At 47.0% G+C, this 24677-nt stretch overlaps 3 protein-coding genes across 6 annotated transcripts; all 3 read right to left on the bottom strand.

Annotated features, from left to right (window-relative positions):
- Nucleotides 1-1838: 1838 nt before the first annotated feature.
- Nucleotides 1839-3996, bottom strand: mrgbp (MRG/MORF4L binding protein). The gene is made up of 5 exons (XM_080497119.1): nt 3786-3996; nt 2920-3041; nt 2761-2842; nt 2580-2654; nt 1839-2476 (listed from the first exon to the last, which is right to left on the bottom strand). Exons 1-5 carry the CDS (start codon nt 3925-3927, stop codon nt 2196-2198), a joined length of 702 nt encoding a protein of 233 aa, XP_080353245.1. The 5' UTR covers nt 3928-3996; the 3' UTR covers nt 1839-2195.
- A 1557-nt stretch (nt 3997-5553) lies between these two features.
- On the bottom strand, nt 5554-11953 carry hm13 (histocompatibility (minor) 13). Of its 2 annotated transcripts, XM_080496090.1 has the most exons (12): nt 11612-11953; nt 10748-10783; nt 9928-10026; nt 9743-9825; nt 9510-9598; nt 8339-8424; nt 8127-8252; nt 7977-8034; nt 7764-7884; nt 7564-7666; nt 7194-7279; nt 5554-5996 (listed from the first exon to the last, which is right to left on the bottom strand). In XM_080496090.1, the coding sequence occupies exons 1-12, from the start codon at nt 11813-11815 to the stop codon at nt 5927-5929; spliced, it is 1161 nt and encodes a 386-aa protein (XP_080352216.1). In that variant the 5' UTR covers nt 11816-11953; the 3' UTR covers nt 5554-5926. The 2 variants fall into 2 exon arrangements, with proteins under 2 accessions (XP_080352216.1, XP_080352217.1); XM_080496091.1 differs by lacking the exon at nt 10748-10783 and having other exon boundaries at nt 5555-5996.
- A 1415-nt stretch (nt 11954-13368) lies between these two features.
- On the bottom strand, nt 13369-24375 carry LOC308130035 (deoxyribonuclease-1-like 1). Of its 3 annotated transcripts, XM_080496212.1 has the most exons (11): nt 24260-24333; nt 24069-24128; nt 20383-20543; nt 20219-20307; nt 18541-18552; nt 16240-16326; nt 15381-15475; nt 15171-15283; nt 14744-14901; nt 14549-14645; nt 13369-13934 (listed from the first exon to the last, which is right to left on the bottom strand). In XM_080496212.1, exons 3-11 carry the CDS (start codon nt 20533-20535, stop codon nt 13803-13805), a joined length of 936 nt encoding a protein of 311 aa, XP_080352338.1. In that variant the 5' UTR covers nt 20536-20543; nt 24069-24128; nt 24260-24333; the 3' UTR covers nt 13369-13802. The 3 variants fall into 3 exon arrangements, with proteins under 3 accessions (XP_080352338.1, XP_080352337.1, XP_080352339.1); XM_080496211.1 differs by lacking the exon at nt 24069-24128 and having other exon boundaries at nt 24260-24375; XM_080496213.1 differs by lacking the exons at nt 18541-18552; nt 24069-24128 and having other exon boundaries at nt 24260-24375.
- Between the last annotated feature and the right edge of the window lie 302 nt (nt 24376-24677).

Genomic DNA, 24677 nt, shown 5'->3' with positions numbered 1-24677 from the left:
AATAAACATGGCCAACACACACACACACACACACACACACTAAAGTCTTTAGTTGTTGAATATTCATGCAGCAGCAGTCGTGTCGTTCTCACACTCAATCTGTTTTCCTCTCAATCAAGCTGACATCCCCCCCCCCCCCCCCCCCATCCTTCCTCCAGTGTAATCAGATTACAAACAGACTTTATGTGCCACAGAGAGTGACAGACTAACTGTGAGCTGATCTACGTATTGTATTTCTATATCAGACTCGGGTCGCCTCCTCCGTAACTTCACCCGTTTCAGCTTAAATCTGCTTTATCGATCCATCCTGTTTTTGCACCACGCAGATGGACGTGACCTCAGATGACCCCCCCCCACCACCACCAACACCACCACCACCACCACCACCACCACCACCCCGGCTGGATGAACTGATGTGGATTGTAAAAACCAGAATGAACACAAACCTTCAGTCTTCCAGGTGAAAGAAAGGAGCCAGAGTCTTCATGCCGACCTGAGCTCACTTCGTTCGGGCCCAAAATGAACTCCCGCCGCTCCTGGAGGGACGTGCTGCCCCCTGGTGGTCGCATCCGCCCACTGCAGGGGGGAAAACAGGTAGGACGAGTGCAGCAACAGACCCTTGATGACCGACCCCCCCCCCCAAACACACTGGCTCACGTCTCCTGGCTGGTGACGACCAAACGTTGAGAGGCAGCAGGAAGACGTCCCTCTAGGGGGCGCTAGTGGTGATGGATTCAGACGACTGTGCTTTACTGTGGCGACTCTCGCAACGTCACCGTTCATTACGCTGATTTCTTAACGTGGCCATTTTATGTAAAATCCACTTCCTAAAAGTTCTCCAGCAGTAAGAATCGTCTCCACATCTTGAACGGCGCCCCAGAAGTGTAGAAAGTGTGTCCTCTCTCTCTCTCTATTTTCAAAAGTGTGTTGCTCCAAGCAGCCAATCAGAAATCAAACCCTATATAGTGTCATCGGGGGTTCAGCCAATCACAATCAAGGTAGGCTCCTCCCCCCATTTGACTCCTCCCACAATCAGGCAGCTCTGCTCTGGCACATGGCGCCACGAGAGGAAGCACTTCCCCCATCTTCCCATAGATGAGCGTGTGTGTGTGGGCGGAGCCAGTCCAGCTCACACAGACACAGCAGATTCTGAATGCAGCTCCTGGGATCCGATATTCTCATGGAGGAGAATTAATAAACTTTGAAAACGATTATTCTAGACCAACGAGACGCATGTCAAGCTGAAAAGTTGGATCACATGACTCCTGTAACATTAACCACGTTTTCAAGTGACGCCGTTTCGTTTTAGTTTCGAAAGCGACGTCTCTTTACAGAAACACCGGGAACAAAGTTTTTTTTACAGTTTCAACGTCGGGCCTCTAGTGAAACAAACAATCAACAACGGGACAAGACACCAAGTTGGATCGTTATTACGGTGACTGTCAAAATAAAAGCACCAAGTACCCAGGAGAGTGCGGACCGTAGGCCATGACACCAGAGGATCGTCTCTACTGAGCACGTGCAGAAGAGTCATCAACTACGGCCGCGGCGTTTCCGCCATCGCCTCGGGGGGGTGGGGGGGGACGGAGCGCCGGCGCTTTTACAGGAAGTTTCCGTTTCCATGGAGACGGAGTCAAAGCATTTTGAACAAGTTGTGCTTTCCGTGACATTTTTTTTTTCATACGTAAACAAGGTTCTCAGACTTCCGCCGGGTTCAGTGAGTTGACGACAGACTTCGTCTTCGTCCGATCGACTTTTTTTTCTTTTTTCTTTTCTTTTCTCGAGCATCGGAGGAGAAAATGAACTCTGCGCGTCACAAACACAATTTTATTGCAGCTTAAACAGTCTCGTTTTCACGTTCGGCTTCAAACTGGAAGTGCGAGGAAGTGGGGAAACGCCTCGCGAGGCGTTCACTGCCGCGTGTTAAACTCGCACTCAAGAGGAGTTCCTGCTGCAGCAGCCGAGAGCCAATCAGGTGAACGGAGGGACGATGATGATGATGATGACGATGATGATGATGATGAGCCAAACAGAAGAAACCCCGGGGGGGGTCCGAGCCCCCAAACGAACTACAGCACACATTAACCTCACTAAAACACAAGTCACGCGTGTCACTTCCTGTCGTGACACTGGCTCCGCCTCCCCGCTCAGTCTGTCAATGTCCAACGGGCGGCCTCCGCCCCGCCCCCGCCCCCTCAGGTGCGCCTCCTCTTCACCCCTCCGGGACTCGCCGGGTTGGAGGAGGACAGCAGCTTCTCCGCCGCCCGGCTCCTCTTCCTCTTCTCCGCCTCCTTCCCGCCGGCTCCTCCGCTGGCCCCGCCCCCTCCTCCCGCTCCTCCTCCTCCTCCTGCTCCTCCTCCTCCTCCGGACGAGGCGGCCGCTCCGCCCTCGCTCCCTCCTTTCTCCTTGTCGCGCTCCCTCTCCTTGTCCCGGCTGCCGCTCGTTCGCTCCGACAGCTTCACCGAGGAGTTGCTCCCTGCGGAGAGGAGGAGGAGGAGGAGGCGCCGCGGGGTCAATGCAAGCAGGAGGACACCGCACACACACACACACACACACACACACACACACACACACGTTACCTTCTTCATGTGTAGCAGGAGGTTCTCTCTCCATTTTGAACTCATCTTTGCTGTCCTCCTCCGAGCCCAGCTTCCCTACACACACACACACACGCACACAATAACTATGGAGTCTATCAGTGTGTGTGTGTGTGTGTGTGTGTGTGTGTGTTACCCGCAGGTGTCCTGAACCCGTCTTTACCTTCTTTCACTTCCTGGATGATGTCATCAGGTAGACTGAAGCTCTTCTCCGAGTTTGGGAACGGCAGGATCTCCGACTCGTGCTGTGACACACGCAAACGTCTCACTCTGAGTGTGTGTGTGTGTGTGTGTGTGTGTGTGTGTGCGTGTGTGTACTGACCAGCGCTTGCATGTCGTACATGGTTCCCAGGTGGTCCCAGATCACGGAGGAAGACACCTGACGGCCGATGTTCTGACTGAACTTGTCTCTAATGCAGATCATGTGGAAGTGTCTGTTCACCCCTACACACACACGCACACACACACACACACGCACACACACACGCACACACACACGGGGAGGAAGGTGTTAATAATGACAAGAAGGAGCAACAAAATGTTTGATTGCAGACGTATCACAAACCCGGTAATGCCACTGATGACCTGAGGGGGGCAGTGCTGCGCAAACACAGCTCACGAGCTGAACAAGCCAGGTGTCGGTTTGTTTCCATAACGACGACGCTCAGAATCGTCGAAAAGGCAACTTTATGAAAATGCCCGCCACGCTGGAACTTTTTGAAAACGTTCCCCGACTCCGTAATTGGAAGAAAACACTACTTTCCTGAAGTGCTGCTAAGCGAGCGCGCTAACCCTCGCCGTCGTACATAGTTCTGCACACGCTCAGTAGCTGTCCACTACAATGACCACTATAATGTCTACGTACTACCGTTGTTAATGTTTACAGCGTGGTTTCGTTATTAAAACAACCGCCAGCTTGTCATTTCGTTTACAGCGACGAAAATGCAAAAAAGCGACGCATTTTTCACTGGAAATGTTGGAAAGATTGTATGAAAGAGTGTTTTGAAACAAGCAGATTCTACTGAAGACTAAATGTTCCTTCCTACGTTCCAAGTTCTACATTGTTTCGTCACGGCAGGAAGTGAAACGGACCAATCACGTGCAGTCATGGGGGGGTTGGGGGTGGGGGTTGGGGGGGGGGGTATGCATGTAAACAAAAGGTCACGGGAGGCTCGCGCAGTTTCTCACCGACAGGTTTGTGTCCGATCATCGCGTGGAACAGACAGACCTCCACCTCGTGGCTCCACACCACCGGCTCCTCCCCGGACCCCAGCCCCGGCTCCGGGGGCTTCTCCTCGGCCTGGTTCAGCGTCACGTCCGCCTCTCCCATGTCCGCCCGGGTCTGAGACACACCGGAGCTGCAATCGGAGCTTCGTTCTGCACGAGCCGCCGGGACACGAACAACACTTCCGGCCGACGCTACAAACACCGGAAGCTGGGTGAGCTGCGGCGCGTTGCATGCTGGGATCGCGGTGACTTCCGGTCTGCAGCCCGTTTGCAGGGCGCCGCCATATTGGAAACGTCAGCGCGGATAAAAACACGTACAATTTCTCTAGATAGATTATATTGTTTATTTTATTATTAATAAATATTAAAAATAGATATTGTTTATTAGTTTTACTTTTTGAACTGTTTCTTTCTAGCAAATGATGAATGAAAGAAAATAAAGAATTTCCTCTCTGGGATTAATAAAGTATTTCTCTCCTATTCCATTGACTTCATTTATGATCATTTTGACCAAATGATGGGAAAAGTTATGTTTGTATTTGGGTTTTTTCGTGTGTTTTATGTATTGTATAGGAGGATTTATATCAACGGCTGTCAAACATCAGGCCCACAAAATGCTCTGGCCAAACTACCAAGCAAATTGCAAATATTTATTAAAATTTAAACAAATTAACCCTAACCTCCTAACCCTTTCTTTGCCGTAGAGGACAGTTGCCTGTAAATATTTTTTTTTTTTTGGACGTTAGTATTTTCAACCTGAAGGTTGGGATTGTAGTTGATTTGTAATATTTTGACTTCAGTATAGCGTCACCCTGGGACACTGTGGGGACATTGAGACTCTGATCTGAATAACAATAGAAATTATTTTGGTTTCTATCGTCTACACAGTGGGCTGACTGAACCAAATAAGAGGTCGAGGTCAGAGATCCGTTTGCTCTTCTGTTCGTTTCCTTTCACTGTCCTAATTAAAACCCCGAATCCTCAACTTTGGCTCACAAAATCTCACAGTAGAATACATTTTCGGTAGTAAATGTTTGGTTTTATGTAAATGTTGATACTTTCATCATGTATATTCCACACAAGTTTCAATTTAAATGTCATAAAATGAAAAATGCATATTGACATATCTGGATCCTTTGGTCACTTTTAATAATGTGAATTCTCCTGCCAATAAAGTAAAAAAAAAAAAATCATCTTTTCATCAAGAAATCCAAGTGGTGGCGCCACCTGCAGGTTGAAGGCGGGACTATAAAACACAGGAGATATTAATGGAACGTGTTTTCAACTATTCCAGTGTGAGAGGACAGACGCAGGCCGGCGCCGTTGCTCCACAGACTCACGCCGACTCCGACTGATGCGTCTCTACACGCTGATCCAAACACCGAAAACTTTATTGCAAACGAAAACAAGACACAGTCGCCTCCATGGATACAAGCAGGGGAAATAAAAGGTTACGTTTTGAGGTGGGAGGAGCTTCACGGAGCGCAGCGAGATGAACTTTTTACATCGAAAATACAAAAAAAAAAAAAAAAAAAAAAAAAAGGATCACAATCCTCCTCCTCCTCCTCCTCCTCCTCCTCCTCCTCCTCCTCCTCCTCCTCCTCCTCCTCCTCCTCCTCCTCCTCCTCCTCCTCCTCCTCCTCCTCCTCCTCCTCCAATCAGGTGTGAGATTGACATAGAGCCATCGGAGGAGGAGGTTCAGTCCGTCTCCCCCCTGCGCCTCCTCCCTTCACACCCCCCCCCCCCATATGGGTCTAAGTGCAAAAGTGAAAAACATCACGCTGACCAATCAGAGCCGAGCTGCATTCCCAAACTTTCTGCACACACACACACACACACACACACACACACACACACACACACACACACACACACACACACACACACACACACACACACACACACACACACACACACACACACACACACACACACACACACACACACACTAACTGGATGTAGATGTTGAGCCCCGTTGCCCCCGGTGACCAATGATAAGTGGGAGCGCAGGAGGGAGGAGGCGGGGCTTCTGTGAAATGTGGCGGCAGCAGGCGGGAGGGGGAGGGGCTGGGGGGTCAGGGGGAGGGGCTTCCAGAGGGATGCTATTGGTCCTTCTTCTCCGACTCTGACGACTCCTCTTTCTTGGCGTCCTCCGGAGACGTCTCCTCGTACCTGCGAGGGGAAAAGGAGGCGCAGGAGGAGAAACACAAGTTCCGTGAGAGAACGTCGCAATCGGGCCAGCGGAGTAACTGATTACTTTCCACATGAAGCAACTGACTCGTGACGCGTTTTATACATCGTGAGTTGCTACGACATGGAAACCAGACGACTCCTTCCTCACACCTCCTCCTCCTCCTCCTCCTCGGTGCGATAAGAGGAGGTGGAGGAGGAGGAGGGAGGCTGTGTGGCTGAAGCTGAACGTTTCAAGCGAAATCGAGAATGATGTGCGTTCACACACAAACAGGAAAAAACGCAGGAAATGATGTAGTGAGCATGACAGGCCACTAGCGGGTGCTGTTTGTTTGTTTTTGTAATGAACCCCCCCCACACACACACACACACACACACACACACAATAATACGCTATAAACATAAATATTGGAAGAACACAGACATTCTAGTGGACAGATGACCCAAGTTGGATTGTTCTTACGGTGACTGTCAAAATAAAAGCACCAAGGAGAATATGGACCGGCCGTCCAGCTACTGAGCATGTGCAGAACTACAAGTTACTACGCCCTCCCCCCCCCCCGTTTCCACGTAGACAGCAATTTTGAAAAGTTCCATTTTCAAAAAGTTGCATCGTCTGTGTCTCAGCGCACCGTTGCCGTGGAAACGGACACCCAAAGCGCAGCAAACGTTTGGCGTTTTTCACTTGAAAACGTGGCCCCGAATCCCTCCGGGCCTTTTACCTGCCCAGGTGAGACAGGAAGTGGGGTAATATTGGGGTGAGGGGGGGGGGGCGTGGCTTCTACAAGGAGCTCAGCTGTAACCGACGGCGACGGGGCGAGAGGCCGGTCGCCATGGAGACTGGGTCCATGCAGCTGGCCAGGCTAGCAGGAGAACCGCTAACGGTCGGGAAGGAGGAGAGTCGGGGAGACGCTGGGAGGAACTCCACTGACGACTCAAAGCTACCGGCGGTGGAGGAGGAGGGGGGGGGGGGGGGGAGGATGAAAAAGAGGAGGAGGATGAAGAAGAAGAAAGGAGAAAGACAGAAAGGAGGAGTTTAGTTTTCTGATCTGAGAAAAGAGGAGCAGAAGGACACAAGGGAGGGAAGGAGTTATGAGGAAGAGGAGGAGGAGGAGGAGGAAGAGGAGGAAGAGGAGGAGGGAGCTGGGCCTTCCGGTGGCGGTTGCCGTGGTTACCGACCTGAACATCTCGGCAAGTTCTCCTTTGATGAGCGCCACGATGACGGGGAAGCCAACGCAGGCCGGGACCAGGTAGAGCAGGGCGGGCTGCGGACGCACAGGCCAGAGGTCAAAGGTCACGGTTTGTCCCACGGGTCAAAGGTCACGGTTTGTTGCACAGGTCAAAGGTCACGGTTTGTCGCACAGGTCAAAGGTCACACCTCATCACACAGGTCAAAGGTCACGGTTTATCATACGGGTCAAAGGTCACGCCTCGTCACACGGGTCAAAGGTCACGGTTTGTCACAGAGCTCAAAGGTCACGGCTCGTCACACAGGTCAAAGGTCACGGTTTGTCACAGAGGTCAAAGGTCACGCCTCATCAGCTCCTACCTGAGCGTGTTTGAAGGTGTGCATGACGAAGATGGTGAGGCCCAGTCCGAAGATGTAGGCCAGGAAGCTGGCGTAGAAATACGTCCGACTGTTCTTCTTCAGGCTGTGGACAGAAGATGGGGGGGGGGGGCAGAGTGAGACCGGACGACGAGGAGGAGGAGGAGCAGGAAGAGGACGAGGAGCAGAGGGGGCGGGGCTACCTGACATCGAAGCGCAGCAGCAGAGCGATGAAGATTCCCGGGATGACGATGTCTCCCAGACCCAACATGGCGAAGTTACTGGCTCCCAGACCTTTCTCCAGCAGGTCCTGAGGAAACACCACTGGGGGGGGAGGGGGAGGGGGGTCAGCGATGACATCACACAGGTGGGGGGGGCCTCATCTGCGTGATGTCACAGCACGCCTTCATACTCACGTTTGATTGGTGCTTCAAACGACTTCGCAACCGTCACCATGACGTTGGTCCCAAACACCTGGAGAGGAGGGGGAGGGGTCAGTGTGTGTGTGTGTGTGTGCGTGTGTGTGTGTGTGTGTGTATGTGTGTGTGTGTGTGTCAGACTCTCACCCAGAAGACGTCGTAGACGAACAGCCCCCCCAGCAGGATGCAGCCGGTACTGACGTTGTTGAGGTGCAGCAGCTCCACGCCGTTCAGGGCGAACGCCAAGCCGAACAGGTTGTTGGCGATCCAGTGCTGTGAGGTCACAAAAACACAGACGCGCTATTGGCCGCCGGCCCTGTGACATCACGGGACTCAGTCGACTGGCCGACGGGCCTTACCTTCTTGAACAGGTACCAGACGCCGACCACGCTGCTGATCAGCAGACACACCAGGTTCTTCGTGTCGAACTCATAGTTCACGATTTCTGGAGGGGGGGGGGGGGGGGAGAGACCAGGTCAACAGAGACCATGCGATGTAGTATAGTTTGCATTGTAGTACAGTGCAGTACAGTGCAGTACAGTGCAGTACAGTATAGTAGAGTGCAGTACAGTGCAGTACAGTGCAGTACAGTGTAGTAGAGTGTAGTAGAGTGCAGTAGAGTGCAGTACAGTGCAGTACAGTGTAGTAGAGCGTCATAGAGTACAGTACAGTGTAGTACAGTGTAGTAGAGTGTAGTAGAGTGCAGTAGAGTGCAGTACAGTGCAGTACAGTATAGTAGAGTGCAGTACAGTGCAGTACAGTGCAGTACAGTGTAGTAGAGTGTAGTAGAGTGCAGTACAGTGCAGTACAGTGCAGTACAGTGTAGTAGAGCGTCATAGAGTACAGTACAGTGTAGTACAGTGTAGTAGAGTGTAGTAGAGTGCAGTAGAGTGCAGTACAGTGCAGTACAGTGCAGTACAGTATAGTAGAGTGCAGTACAGTGCAGTACAGTGCAGTACAGTGTAGTAGAGTGTAGTAGAGTGCAGTACAGTGCAGTACAGTGTAGTAGAGTGTCATAGAGTACAGTACAGTGTAGTACAGTGTAGTAGAGTGTAGTAGAGTGCAGTAGAGTGCAGTAGAGTGCAGTACAGTGTAGTAGAGTGCAGTACAATGTACTAGAGTGTCATAGAGTACAGTACAGTGTAGTACAGTGCAGTAGAGTGTATTATAGTGTAGTGCAGTGCAGTAGAGTGCAGTACAGTGTCATAGAGTGCAGTACAGTGTAGTAGAGTGTCATAGAGTGCAGTACAGTGTAGTAGAGTGTCATAGAGTGCAGTACAGTGTAGTAGAGTGCAGTACAGTGTAGTAGAGTGTCATAGAGTACAGTACAGTGTAGTACAGTGCAGTAGAGTGTATTATAGTGTAGTACAGTGCAGTAGAGTGTATTATAGTGTAGTACAGTGCAGTAGAGTGTATTATAGTGTAGTACAGTGCAGTAGAGTGTATTATGGTGTAGTACAGTGCAGTACAGTGTAGTACAGTACAGTGTAGTACATAGTAGTATATAGTAGTACATATAGAGTGTCTGACCTTCCCTGTCCTCTCCTGATCCTTGTGTGAACAGCAGCTGATACTGTTTGTTTGGGACAGACTCTGGAAACAATCTGGACATGAAAGGACTGAGAGACAAAGAGGAGCACGTCAACATCACCGTGTGTGTGTGTGTGTGTGTGTGTGTGTGTGTGTGTGTGTGTGTGTGTGTGTGTGTGTGTGTGTGTGTGTGTGTGTGTGTGTGTGTGTGTGTGTGTGTGTGTGTGTGTTACCTCATGGTGTGAGACAGAGCCAGGACTCCCAGGACAAAGAAGTAGACAGACAACAGCAGGTTGATGTACTCCTGAGAAAACATCTGGAACACAAACACACATCAGGATCACACACACACACACACACGCACGCACGCACGCACACACACACACACACACACGCACGCACGCACACGCACACACACCTTGAAGAAGAGGTAGAGGCCGAACAGGGTGCAGCTGGCGATGATGGGGAAGCGTGCGGCGTCCCGGCTGGTGATGGTCTCCGGCATGTCGGCCGCATTCTGGGAGGAGAGAAGCTCACGTTGACGCACCGTGAAGAAACCAGGTGTCAACCACAAACGACCACAGCACAACAACAACAACAACAAACAAACAACGACGACGTGCAGTTGAGAAACACACCGCGGCGCCACTCCAACACCGACACCTTCAACAAGCGTGCAGGAAAAAAAAAATAAAACGGTTCGACTCCATCTGGAACCTTCATCTCTCACACCGACTTTCCCCCGGAGACGGTAAGTGGGTAAGTGGGACAGAGGAGGAGGAGGAGGAAGAGGAGGAAGAGGAGGAAGAGGAGGAAGAGGAGGAAGAGGAGGAAGAGGAGGAAGAGGAGGAAGAGCCCGGTGCCACTGGCAGGAGCCTGGATGAGCTCTGCAGCTGGTTTGTGACTCAAGTTTGACTTTTGCAGAGACTTTGAACGCACCATGAAGCAAGAGACTGAAACCGAGTGTTTGTGGTTCTATGCAGCTGTGTGTGTGTGTGTGTGTGTGTGTGTGTGTGTGTGTGTGTGTGTGTGTGTGTGTGTGTGTGTGTGTGTGTGTGTGTGTGTTTTGCTTAATGTGCAAATGTGTTGTGAAATGTGTTGTGTGCAGTGGAGCTACTCTCGTTGTGTGTTACATGCACAGACATGTAAAGTGTGTGTGTGTGTGTGTGTGTGTGTGTGTGTGTGTGTGTGTGTGTGTGTGTGTGTGTGTGTGTGTCCGCAGCAGCTCTCATACTCACTCTGAACACAGAGTCGTACTCATTTTCCCCGAGCTCCTACAGACAGACAAGACAGACGGACGGACGGACAGACGGAGGAACGGAGGGACAGACAGGATGGAGGGAGAGACAGATGAGCAGACGGACGGAGAGGAGGACAAGAAGAGGAGGACAAAAGAGGAGGAAACTGAAACAACCAATCAGAGATCAGAGAGCGCGGGCTAATTAAGACATTTCTGCTATTGGGAGGCAAGAGAGGAGCCAATCAGAGGGCTGCTTTTGACACTCAGCATCCCACACACACACACACACACACACACACACACACACACACACACACACACACACACACACACACACACACACACACAGAGTAAACATGTGCTGTAACGTCTAACGTCTCAGCCTTAAACACACACACACACACACACACACACACACACACACACACACAAGGTAAACATGTGCTATTACATATGCGATTTCTCACACCTCATCCCAAACGAGCACACACACGCACACACACACACACACACACACACACACACACACACACACACACACACACACACACACACACACACACACACACTCCCTCAACAGGTGACATGTCATAAAAAGGTTCAGCATTCGGTTCGAAAATGGACAAATAAGCCAAACATGAGCCTTTTAAAGTGTCGTAATAACAGGTCGATAAACGGCTATAACACCCTGTCCATCGAAAGTGTCCCGTTTTAACAGTTTATTTCAGGTTTAATCAATAAACACATTTCCAAACACAAGCAGCTGCTTGCTTCCGTTAGCCGAGCCGGCTAGCCGGGGCCCTGTAGCCCCCCCCTTCCCCGGAAGGTGGAGGGAGAGATGGGACACAGGACCGACTCGTACCTTGGACTTGGAGCAGGTGACGGAGCGCAGCGCCCCGAAGAAGATGGGCAGCAGCGCCATGAAGACCAGGCTGCCGTACGCCAGCGCCGTGCCCTCCGGAGTGGCCACGAACTTGGCCGTGGCGTTCAGCGCCTCCGTGCCGTTGGAGTCGGAGGCGTTCAGGGCCTCCGGGACCGGGACCGGGACCGGGTCAGCCTGCGACATGGTGCTCGGCAGAACGTGGGTTGGGGGGGTGGGGGTGGGCTGGTCACTGGTTAGGCGGAGCGGAAGGTGGAGGCTGGAGCCGACTGCTGCTCATTCATCTACGGCCGCTCCGGAGTCCGTAAGGCCACGTTTACTAAAAGCTGGAGCTTGAGGATAGGAGCGCGCGAGGAGCTCTCACTCCCGCTTCCCGTTCACGGCGCCGAGGTCTCGCGATGCACTCGGCCGGACGCGAGCGAACTCAAAAAGTATCGCAGAGTGACGCATCGCTTTACAATAAAGGATCTGCGACGACAGTAAGCAATGTCTTCTTCACCGCTGGAACAAGCTGTTCAGACAACATGGAGTCTCCAGCGCCGCCTGTGGCCAGGAGTCACACGACAGGTCGAGTTACAGATAGAAAAAAAGATAACTTTAATGACGTTTAAAATCAAATAAAAACGCTGCAGACATTTTTCAAGTTAAAAAGTTTTTATTATTTTGACGCCGGAGCCACGACTTCTAGATCTCTGTCCAAACAGCACATTGTAGGGATTTCTTACCTGAGAAGGATCACGGGGACCCATTTATGCTGTGGTCGGCTATAATGATTCATATTTATCAAAGATAGTTATTCATTATGTTATTGAAAATGTAACCTGATCTGCATCAGATCATCTCGGAGCTCCAACTGTCTTAACAGGAAATGAGCCAAGGAGCACATTGTGTGTGTGAAATGCCAAGATCAAGGTAACGTGGGGTTTACGTGTGTTTGACTAGTCCAGTGTTTTTCAACCTTTTTGAGCCAAGGAACACTTTTTTGTTTGGAAAAATCTGGAGGCACACCACCACCTGAAAATGTTAAAATGTGAAACCCTGTAGCCTCTATTAACAATATAAAGTCTTTCTCATCAAAGTTTTATCAACAGGAATCAAATAAATACAGAAAAAAAGTATTTCCCAATGTTTTTTTTTTAAATAGTGACTCCCTCAGTGTGAAACCTGGACCTGATGGATTAAGAGCTGAGATCCTGGTTCACATTCTTCCTTTTCAAAAACTTCTCCATCACTGTCACTGACACAGTACTTTGATACAGGATGGTAGCAGGAGGTGGAGATGAACCACACTGACGTCTGTCACTTTACATTTCACCGGCAAAGTTCTGTGCTGCCCTCTAGTGGTGAAGAGTATTTATACATGATTACTCTGCAACACACTGTCGCTGCGAGAGCAAATGATTTTTTAGAAAACAATGTGAAATTGGATAATTTCTAATGGCACACCTGACGAGATCTGGAGGAAACACCAGTGTGCCGCGGAGCAGTGGTTGAAAAACACTGGACTAGAAGACCAACAACACCTGATGGACGTCACACAACGCTGCAGTAGAGATAAAAATCCCCTTTTGTTTTCAGTTCAGGTCCGTTCAGATCATGTCATTCTTCCCTCAAGGGGAAATTTCAGTTGTAGATTCGAGTGACATTCATGCATCGTGGCGCAAGAGAGTCGAGATGACGTTCACTGCGAATTTTCAATCAAATCAAAAAACAACAGCCTGGTGACATTTTAGAAAACTTTCTTTATTTAATAGTCACATTTTTCACTTCATCTGCAAAACTAAAGAACGATCCTGAGCTGTGGAATTAAAGAGTATATACACATCTGAATCACACCCAAATTACACTTTAGTGTGTGTGTGTGTGTGTGTGTGTGTGTGTGTGTGTGTGTGTGTGTGTGTGTGTGTGTGTGTGTGTGTGTGTGTGTGTGTGTGTGTGTGTGTGTGTGCATGCGCAAACATCTAAATATAAACATTTAAAAAAAAGACAACTTTATTGACGTTTAAAATCAAATAAAAACACTGCAGATATTTTTCAGTTAAAAAGAAATCTTAAGATTTTACAATGTTGTGAGGAGTTTAGGCAGACAGACATCAACAAACAAACAAACAAACAAACAAACAAGAGGACAGCGGTCCGGAGGCCTTAAAGGGTCCCAGGCCGAAGCAGACGATCACAGAGGGAACAGGAAGGAGCGCAGGATCACACAGACGCTGAGGAGGAGCCACGGGGGCGTGGCTCGGAGGAAAGGGGCGGAGCTCTTCAGTTCCACCCTGAGAGGGTGGTGGTCGCTCAGCTCCATCACCTGCCAGAGGCGGGAGGAGGGTCAGGCCACGGTCACAACGTTTTCTTGTCAGAGACGTTGTTTAGTGACTTTATAACATTTTGAAAGGTGGGTAGGTGGGTGGGTAGGTAGGTAGATAGGTGGGTAGGTAGGTAGGTAGGTAGGTAGATAGGTAGATAGGTGGGTAGGTAGGTAGGTAGGTAGGTATGTAGATAGGTAGGTAGGTAGGTAGGTAGGGAAGGTATGTAGGTAGGTAGATAGGTGGGTGGGTAGGTAGGTAGGTATGTAGGTGGGTAGGTAGATAGGTAGGTGGGTAGATAGGTAGGTAGGTATGTGGGTAGGTAGGTGGGTAGGTGGGTAGGTATGTATGTAGGTAGGTAGGTAGGTGGGTAGGTAGGTAGGTAGGTGGGTAGGTAGGTAGGTAGGTAGGTAGGTAGGTAGGTCGGCAGGTAGGTAGGTAGGTGGGTAGGTAGGTAGGTAGGTAGGTAGGTGGGTAGGTAGGTAGGTAGGTAGGTAGGTAGGTAGGTAGGTAGGTAGGTATGTAGGTAGGTAGGTAGGTAGGTAGGTAGGTGGGTAGGTGGGTAGGCAAGTAAGTAAGTAAGTAAATAAATAAACAAATAAATAAAAAGCCAAACCTTCGTCCGGGTGAGTCTGAACTCTTTGCCGATGTCGAGGACTTTCGCAGAAAACGGCTTGATGGTCTTCAAGAAGGGTTCTCCGTGTACGACGATCCTGAAACAAACACAACGAAAAGTTGAAAAGATCATGTTCAGTAAAGTCACACTGAATTTACTGTGGAAACACACACACACACACACACACACACACACCTGTCGTAGGCACAGTTGGTGTCGTCACTGACGGTGGTGTCGACTTTGTCTCCGATCAGCCAGGAAAAACTGGAGTTCTTGTAAAGTCTGATGGTTTTTCTGGTGGTTTTGGTCACGTAGGCGCAGGAGGCGTGGAAATCTCCCAGAAACATCACATTCTACACACACAATATATATATATATTATTTACACATGAGAGATGATGTTTACCTTCAGCAAAAAAGTATTTTTACCAACTTTTCGCAAAACAACTATGAACCTGAATCGCATGAAATCTCCAGATCGTCCGTTAGAGTTAAAGATTGAACAGATTCAGGGGAGGAGCTCCGCCCTCCCCTGAATATCCCCTCCCAGATATCCCCCAAAACACTACGAGAGCGTCGCTGTTCGACTGGAGAGCGTCGTCGTGGAAACGCTGAAGTCTCACCTTGTTGTTCCACTTCTTGCTGACGTCCAAGAAAACATCGTAGAGCGAGTTGATCTCCTTCACCGCCTGATCGGGATCCGAGTGCAGAGGAACCAGGACGAAACTCTTGATGGCTGCAGGGCGGAGACGCCAGGGGAGCAATGAGGAGGAGGAGGAGGAGGAGGAGGAAGAGGAAGGTCTGACTGGTGTAACAATGAGGTGTTCACTGACCTGTTTTATTGCTCTGCACCTGAATCACAAATGGAGGTCTGACAAACTGCTTCCCCTGGTACTGATACTGAGCCGTCACATTGACCGTCTGAGTCCTGAGGAGGAGGAAGAAGAAGAGGAAGAGGAAGAGGAAGAGGAAGAGGAAGAGGAGGAAGAAGAAGATGAAGAGGACGGAGAGGAGCAGGAAGAGGAAGAGGAAGCGGAGGAAGGAGGAGGAAGAGGAAGCGGAGGAAGGAAGAGGAAGAGGAAGAGGAAGCGGAGAAGGAGGAGGAAGAGGAAGAGGAGGAAGAGGAAGAATAGGAGGAAGAGGAAGAATAGGAGGAGGAGGAGGAATAGGAGGAGGAGGAGGAAGAGGAGGAGGAAGAGGGAGCGGAGAAGGAGGAGGAAGAGGAAGAGGAAGCGGAGAAGGAGTAGGAAGCGGAGAAGGAGGAGGAAGAGGAAGAGGAAGAATAGGAGGAGGAGGAGGAAGAGGAGGAGGAAGAAGAAGATGAAGAGGATGGAGAGGAGGAGGAAGAGGAAGAGGAAGAGGAAGAGGAAGAAGAGGAAGAGGGGGAAGAGGAGGAGGAGGAAGAGGAAGAAGAGGAAGAGAAGGAGGAGGAGGAAGAGCAGGAAGAGGAAGAGGAAGAAGAAGATGAAGAGGATGGAGAGGAGGAGGAAGAGGAAGAAGAGGAGTGATGAGGTCTCACAGCAGCAGCTTACACTGCTGTTTCAACTTAATGTGTGTGTGTGTGTGTGTGTGTGTGTGTGTGTGTGTGTGTGTGTGTGTGTGTGTGTGTGTGTGTGTGTGTGTGTGTGTGTGTGTGTGTGTGTGTGTGTGTGTGTGTGTGTGTGTGTGTGTGTGTGTGTGTGTCTCTCTCACCTGTAGATGAAGACGTACTTCTGCATGTCTTTGCTCGACGTCCCCAGACTCTGACTGGACACTGAGTCGTAGTGGAAGTCGTCATACCTCAACGGAGCAGAGAGACGTGAAGGTAAAACCACAGCACACACACACACACACACACACACACGCACGCACGCACGCACGCACGCACGCACGCACGCACGCACGCAGGACTCAGGAAGTCACAGGTTCGCTCTGTTTCGACCAATCAGCTGCAGACAGTCCATCCAGTCGGTCACAGAGACGCCATCAGGGGGCGCCGCCCTTCAGTTTATCTCGTTTTAACGCCGTCGTCACAACGGAACTATTCAGAGCAAGTTGTTTTTTTTGTTTTTTTTAAACCACCATGTGTCATCAGTGAAGCCCATTGACTGTCATTGGCATCTGGCTAAGCCCCGCCCCCTTTTAGTTACCGTTGCTAATTGCGATTGTCTATTTTACAAGTTGTTATTATGACAGTTAATTAAACGATTTAAATCTCAGTAACGTTTTTAAACCGTTTGACCGACTGTCTTTGAGCAGTTCGATGTTTTGAGGCTTCACGCGCGACAGAAACCAAACGAGAGACGGGAAACGCTCGGCAGGTTCCCGGACCGAGAACGTCTCGTTCTCTAAAAAAAAAAAAAAAAGGAGGAACGAGAAAGTGAAGTGAGACGGTTTCGCGGCGGAAGTGACGAGTGGATGGACTTTGCTGCTCTGCAGCTCAGGAAGGAGAAACTCAAGAGGCGGAAGCAGGAAACCCAGAAGCATGAAGCCAGACCCAGGAGCTCCGCCCACATGACGCCTCAAACAGGAAGTCACACACACACGCACGCACACACACACGCACGCACGCACACACACACACGCACACACACGTTTGTCGTTCCTGAGCTGGAGAGTTTTTGTTTTGTTTTTTTTCTACTGAATCAAAACAGCAGGAGCTGGGAAAAAAAATGAAAACCTGCTCCATAACCAAGTCAGCTGCTCCGTTTGCACCCGCATCTCCTCAACAATGACGACGGCAGTAATCCAGTGATCCAGTGATCCAGTGATTCATGCAACAATAATCATCATCAAGCTCTGAAGCCTCATTGACCAGCGGTGAGAGAAGCACCAAGCCGTGAGCAGAGCCCTGCAGGCCACAGCTGTATTTAACCTGCTGACCGACTAACTAGCTGACTAACTCATTAACTAACTGACTGACCAACTAACTCGCTGACTAACTAAATTACTTACTGACTTACTAACTTGCTTACTAACTAACGGACTGACTGACTGACTAAATTACTGACTGTCTGACTAACTAACTAGCTTACTAATTAACTTACTGACAAACCAACTGACTAATTAACTGACTGACTAACTAGCGGACTAACTAAATGACTTACTGACTGACTGACTGACTGACTAACTAACTAACTGACTAAATTACTGACTGACTACCTGACTAACTCGCTGACTAATTAATGAACCAAACTACTAACTATATAAATCCAAGCCATTATTATTATTATTAACCAACTAACTAACTATCTAACCAACTGACTGACTGACGAGCAGACTAATTAACTGACTGACTGACTGACTAATGACCAGACTAATTAACTTACTGACTGACTAACTAGCAGACTAACTAACTAACTAACGGACTGACTGACTGACTAAATTACTCGCTGACTGACTAGCAGACTAACTTACTAACGGACTGACTGACTGACTGACTAACTAGCTGACTATTTAACTAGCTGACTAAGTGACTGACTAACTAACCAAGTAACTTGTTTGACTCATTAAGTAGCAGACTGATTAACTGACAGAGTGAGTGACTAACTAGTTCCCTAACCAGCTGAGCCGTGCAGCAGCGGGACAGAGTTGGACAGAAGCAGCGGAGCAGCAAAGCCTGGAGGCTCCAGGTCGCCATGGAAACGTCCTCCGGGTGACAGTGAGCTTTGAATTTGGGCGACTGAGTCGTCTCTCAATCGGGAGGTTGTGGGTTCGATTCCCCGTCCCCCCCCACCCCCCGTCCACACGTCCCACAACCCACCCCTCTGGAAACACCTCAACTAATGCGTCTTTTTCCCGATTAGATTGTAAAAACAAAAACAAAATAAAATCAGATATGATTAGATAAGAGCAACTAAATTGGGTCACGTGACGTCTGAAGCGTCGCCACGGAAACGAGGCTCCCAGGTAAGAGTGTCAGGTGAGGATTAGTAAGCGAGGGTCAATGAAGGCGATTTGCAATGTTTTGATTAGACGTGGCGACGTTAAGCATGCGGAGAAAATCCACTGTACCTGTCAGTGGCCCTGTAGAGACACACACACACACACGAGTGTCACCACACACACATGCAAAAACACACACACACACACACACACACACATTTCGACGGTACGAACAAACGCCCTGATTTCAGAAACACGTCGAGGCTTCAGAAAAACTCTGGACAAACCAGTTTGTGAAAATGAGAAACGTCCAGAGGGAAGAACATCTGGATGTTTCTCACCGCGCAAAATACCTCCAAAGAATTTTTTTTTTTAAATGTTCACGCCGTCAGCGTTTGAGAGCAGAACGAGTCACCGCTCACGTGGTTTTTTTTGCGTTTTGAAAATTACGTCCGGCGACGGGCAGAAACGCTGAAATGTGATGTAGTTATCATGCCGGGCCACTAGTGGGCGCTGTCGTTTGTTCTTGTAATGAAAAAACACACGTTATGCTAGAATGTTACAACACGGACAGACGACCAAGTTAGGTTGTTATGAAGGTGACTGTCAAAATAAAAGCATCAAGTCCCAGGAGGGTACGGACTGGAACTTTGTTCTGATCGACTCTACTGAGCATGTGCGGGAAAAATATTGAGTCCGTGGAGTTGTAGAAAATAAACGGTTCCGGAGTGCTTTCAAAAAGTTGTGTTTGGGTGCGTTTTCTTAAAAGTTGGCATTTTCCTCAATTTCCACAGAGATGAAGCATTTTCAAAAAGTTGCTTATCGTTTTTATCAGAGATGGAACGTTTGATAAAAGTTGTGTTTTCCCTCGTTTCCACTGAGATGGAATGAGGAGTATTTTCAAAACGTTTTGTTTTCTCCATTTCCATGGAGTCGGAAAGCTTTTTTTAAAAGTTGCATCTTCCTCTGTTTCCACAGAGATGGAGCATTTTCAAAAAGTTTTTGATTTTCTACGAAGATAGAACGTTTTTGATAGAAGTTGCGTTTTGTCCGTTTCCATGGAGTCGGAGCGTTTTCTTAAAAGTTGCATTTTTTTTCAATTTCCATTAAGATGGAGCATTTTCAAAAAGTTGTTTATCGTTTTTAACGGAGATGGAACGTTTGATAAAAGTTGTGTTGTCCAACGTTTCCACTGAGATGGAATTCGGAGTATTTTCAAAACTTTCAGTTTTCTCCATTTCCATGGAGTCGGAGCATTTTCTTAAAAGTTGCATTTTCCTTAATTTCCACAGAGATGAAGCATTTTCAAAAAGTTGTTTATTGTTTTTAACAGAGATGGAATGTTTGATAGAAGTTGTGTGTTCCCTCATTTCCACTGCGATGGAATGAGGAGTATTTTCAAAACGTTTTGTTTTCTCCATTTCCATGGAGTCGGAGCGTTTTCTTAAAAGTTGCATTTGCCTCTCGTTTCCACAGGGACAGTTTCAAAAAGTTGTTTTTTTTCTCGTTTTTACCGCAATGGAACGTTTGACAGAATTTGCGTTTTCCCAACCGTTTCCATAGCGGCGGATCCTTTTCAAAATGTTGAGCCGTTTTCAAAAACTTGCACCGCGGCGTAAAAACGAACGAAGCAAAAGCCAACGAAATGTTCCCGTTTTCACGCGGCAGCTTCGTTTCGCTAAGGTTTTTCTGGTTGTCGGAGCAGATTGAAGCCGACGCGCCTTCAATCAGAGTCGTTTTGTTTTGTTGTTGTTGTTTTGTTGTTGTTTTTTTTTTTAATTCATCAAATCCTACGGGACGAACTCACCTGTTGAGCGACTTCAGCAGAAGAGCGACGGCTTTACCGTCGGGATCCACCACGTGCTGCAGGAGAGCGACGTCGCAGCGGGACAGCACCTACACACACACACCGTTTTTTACTGAACACAACGAGTGTGTGTGTGTGTGTGTGTGTGTGTGTGTGTGTGTTACCCGTGTCAGAGTGTGTATGACTCTGGAGCTGGTGGCCTTCTCCGTGTTGAACCTCTGGACGTTGTAGGAGCAGACGGTGAAGGCCGAGGTCGCCGCCGTGTAGACGAGCAGCAGCAGGAGGAGCGCGGGGAGTCGAGGACAGCGCCACCCCATGGCCGAACCTGGCGGCGACATTTAAATCAATACGGTCCGGGTTGGCGGGGGCGCCGCTGCGGCCCTCCAGCTCCACGACGCTTCCAGGAGAGTCTCTTAACAAACGTTTGATTTTCGTGTCATAAAATTTTAAAAAACATAAAAGATGGTCATGTGGTTAAAATGGACAGAACAGCTGGAATTGTTCAAATAAATTATAAAATAGCAAAAAAAAGAAAAAAAAATAAATATTAAGAAAAAAAATGGAAATATATTCAAACTAAATTAATTCAAATTAGTAACAAGTTCATTTGATGAAAAGGAGAAAAGGGAAAAGAGAAAAGGAGAAAGGAGAAGAAAGGAATTAAAAAAAAGAAGGTCATGCAGTTAAAATGGACAGAACAGCTGGAATTGTTCAAATAAATTATAAAATAGCAAAAAAAGAGAAAATTTATTAAATATAAAAAAAATGGAAATATACTCAAATTAATTAAAATTAGTAAAAAGTTTATTTGATGAAAAGAAGAAAAGGATGAAGGAGAAGAAAGGAAAAAAGAAAAATGGAAAGGAAAAGAGAGGAAAGGGGAAAGGAGGGAAATGAAAAGAAAGGAAAAATTGAGAAAAAAACAAAAAAAATAATTTTAGAAAAATAAAGAAAAAAGAGAGAAAGGGGAAAAAGAAGAGAAAGAAAACCGAAAATTGAGAGAAATAAGGAAAAAACCAAGATTTTTTTAAAATAAAGACAAAATGGAGAAAAAATAAAAAAGAAGAGAAAGGAAAGGAAAAATTGAGAAAAAATAAAAAAGGAAAAAAAATAATTTTAGAAAAATAAAGAAAAAAGAGAGAAAAATGGAAAAGAAAAAAAGAAGGGAAAGAAAACAAAAAATTGAGAAAAATAAGGAAAAAGCAAAAAGGAATTTCTTTAAATAAAGAAAAAAAAGAAGAGAAAGGGGAAATAAGGAAAAATAAGGAAAAAAACAGAAAAGAGGAAAAAAGAGAAAGTTAAAACTGCTTTAGAGCTGAAAAAAGAAAACATTTTAAATCACAAGCACTTTTTTTATCCGAAAAACATGAGTCAAGTCAAACATGAGAAGAACTCGGGCGACACTAATAAAAATGACCGACGCCCAGAAGACGAGTCGACGCGTCAGGAGAATTTCACAACCGAGAAACTGTGGGAGAAGAAAAACAGGGAAATGAAAAACAGATGTCGGCCCTTCGCCTCAGCTGATCCACCCTGAGACCCGAGAAAAGAAACAAACATCCAGTGAAAAAAACAAAAAAAACAAACATCCAGCGCTCTCAAACTGCTGCGTGACGTTAAAATGTGAATCTTTTATACTTTTTTTTAAAAAACAGAATCACTGTTTTTAGCAGGTCCGGCCCGGGGAAGAAAGAAAAGGTCGAAGTGATGTGATATATATATATATATATATATATAGATATATATGTTTTAAGGTGGTTTTGTTCACGTTTGTTCTGATGTTCCACAGGGCTCAGTGTGAGGCTGTATTGAAGTGAAACACACAACATGGACAGGTTGTTCATTGCTGGTTACCATGGTAACCATGACAATTATCAAGCCGCTGCCACACGGCCGAGTCACTTCGCTGCTGCCGGACCGCCAGCGTTTCTCCTCAGAGGACGACGTGAAACACGTTTGTGACGTTTTCATTTGAATAAAAACCCCGAAGTGTCACAGATCTGCGACGAGACGTGACGTCGGGCGTTTATCCCGGAGAAAAGAGGTAAAAAAAAAGAGATAAAACACATTTTCCTCTTTGTTTTCTTTTTAACGACAAACGTCAAAATTAGGACTTTGATCTTTTGGTTGAACAACAAACTATTTTTCAAGTTTGCTTCATGTCACAAAGTCAGTAAACTAATGAGTTAACTTTAACTAATAAGTTCACTTTTAAATAATGAGTCAAGTTTAAACTAATGAGTTTAGATTAATGGGTTAAGTTTAAACTAATGAGTTAACTTTTGACTGAGTTTAGATTAGTGAGTAAAGTTTAAACTAAAACTAACAAGTTAACCTTTAAATAATGAATAATGTTTAAACTAATTAATTAACTTTGAACTAATAAGTTAACTTTTATATAATGAGTTAAGTTTATACTAATGAGTTAAGTTTAAACTATTGAGTTAAGTTTAAACAAATGGGTTTAACTTTTAACTAATGAGTTAAGTTTAAACTATTGAGTTAACTTTTAAATAATGAGTTAACTTTAAACTAATGGGTTTTACTTTTAACTAATGAGTTAAGTTTAAACTATTGAGTTAACTTTTAAATAATGAGTTAACTTTAAACTAATGGGTTTAACTTTTAACTAATGATTTAAGTTTAAACTATTGAGTTAACTTTTAAATAATGAGTTAACTTTAAACTAATGGGTTTAACTTTTAACTAATGACTTAAGTTTAAACTATTGAGTTAACTTTTAAATAATGAGTTAATTTTAAACTAATGGGTTTAACTTTTAACTAATGACTTAAGTTTAAACTATTGAGTTAACTTTTAAATAATGAGTTAATTTCAAACTAATGGGTTTAACTTTTAACTAATGAGTTAAGTTTAAACTAATGACTTTAGATTAATGGGTTAAGTCTAAACTAATGAGTTAAGTTTAACAAGTGTGTGACGCTCATGTCACGGTGGGTTGTTATGGGTTAAAAAGTGAATAATCTGCGCTGTGGACTGGAGTTAATCTGGAGTTAATCTGGAGTTAATCTGGAGTTAATCTGGAGTTAATCTGGAGTTAATCTGGGCCTGGGCGGGAGGTGACAGGCTGGTTGAACTGGTCCGACGGCGGGAAGACGAACGTGTTGAGACGTGAAGCGCCGGAGGCTGAAACTCAAACGGCCTCCTGACGTCCCTCTGAAGCTGCAGCTTTTAACGGTTGTTGTTGAAAACCCGAGTCCAGATCAACAACAACAATAATAGATAAGATTTAAACTATCAATCCGTCACAGAAACAAAAACAACCAGGCGTGCAAATTACTGAGGCAGGACAACTTTTAAAGTGAAAACACATCGTTTTTTCTATTTCTGTTTCACAAAACGTTCACATTTCCGCGACGTCGTCCTGACGACGGGTGCAGTTTTCACGCTAGGCCACTAGTGGCTGCTGCTGTCCGCTGGCGCAGTGAAATCCACGCGCACACAGAGAGAGACTGTCAAAATAAAAGCACCAAGTCCCAGGAGAATCTCGACCGGAAGTCACGACACCGGTGAGGAAGGGCTACTCTTGTTGTTTATCTACTGAGCATGTGCAGAACTACTAGTTACCGCGGGTGACCAGTAAGCAGGAACTTTTTTTCCCCCACTAAAGTAAATGTACTTCGTCAGATTGAGCCGCACTGCCATAATAAAGTTGTGCCACCGCTGGAAACGCGTGGAACTTTACCAAAGTAACTAGTTACTTTCTGCAGAGTTAACCAGAGAGATCCAGCCGGTGGTTTTTAAGTTTTAAACATTGTGTTTTATGTTAATTTGGTAAGAAGGTCGGTCTGCAGCGGTTTCCTGCTCTGGTGGACAAACAGAGACACACCTGAAGTTCCTGCTGCTGACAAACCGGAAGTGTGTTCACCTGGTCCCCGACACACTCAATCTGGGACACACACATGCAAAACTTCAGGGTGAAGATCCCACACACACACACACACACACACACACACACACACACACACACACACACACACACACACACACACACACACACACACACACACACAGGTGTACCTGTACAGGTGAGCGGAGGGTCTCTGTATCTTCGCCGCGGACGCACCGATTGTCTCCCGCAGGGTGGAGGCTCTCGGTCGCTGCTGTCGGATTAAGCCCCGCCCACCACGGCGCACCTTCCTGCAAAACAGCAGTCAGATTAAGCCACGCCCACCACGGTTTACCTTCCCACTGCCCCCAGGTCAGGCACACGGCCAACCGGCGCTGCATTCAGGGACTGCAGGACTTCTTAACGCTACTGCTGTCAGTTTCATTTGGTTTCACCCATTTTGGTCCGCAACCTGTATGATTAAAAGCAAGTTTTTTTTCTCCACCAAATGAAACTTTGTAAAGCACATTAATTATCTGAAATGAAGAAAAAGCTTTTTCTTTAAATACTAAAAAACTGATGTTACACTCGTGTGTCATGGCCACAAAT

This window comes from Blennius ocellaris (assembly GCF_963422515.1).
Source record: "Blennius ocellaris genome assembly, chromosome: 5".
Classification (NCBI taxonomy): Eukaryota; Metazoa; Chordata; class Actinopteri; order Blenniiformes; family Blenniidae; genus Blennius; species Blennius ocellaris.
This window is presented reverse-complemented; position numbering and strand designations above follow the sequence as displayed.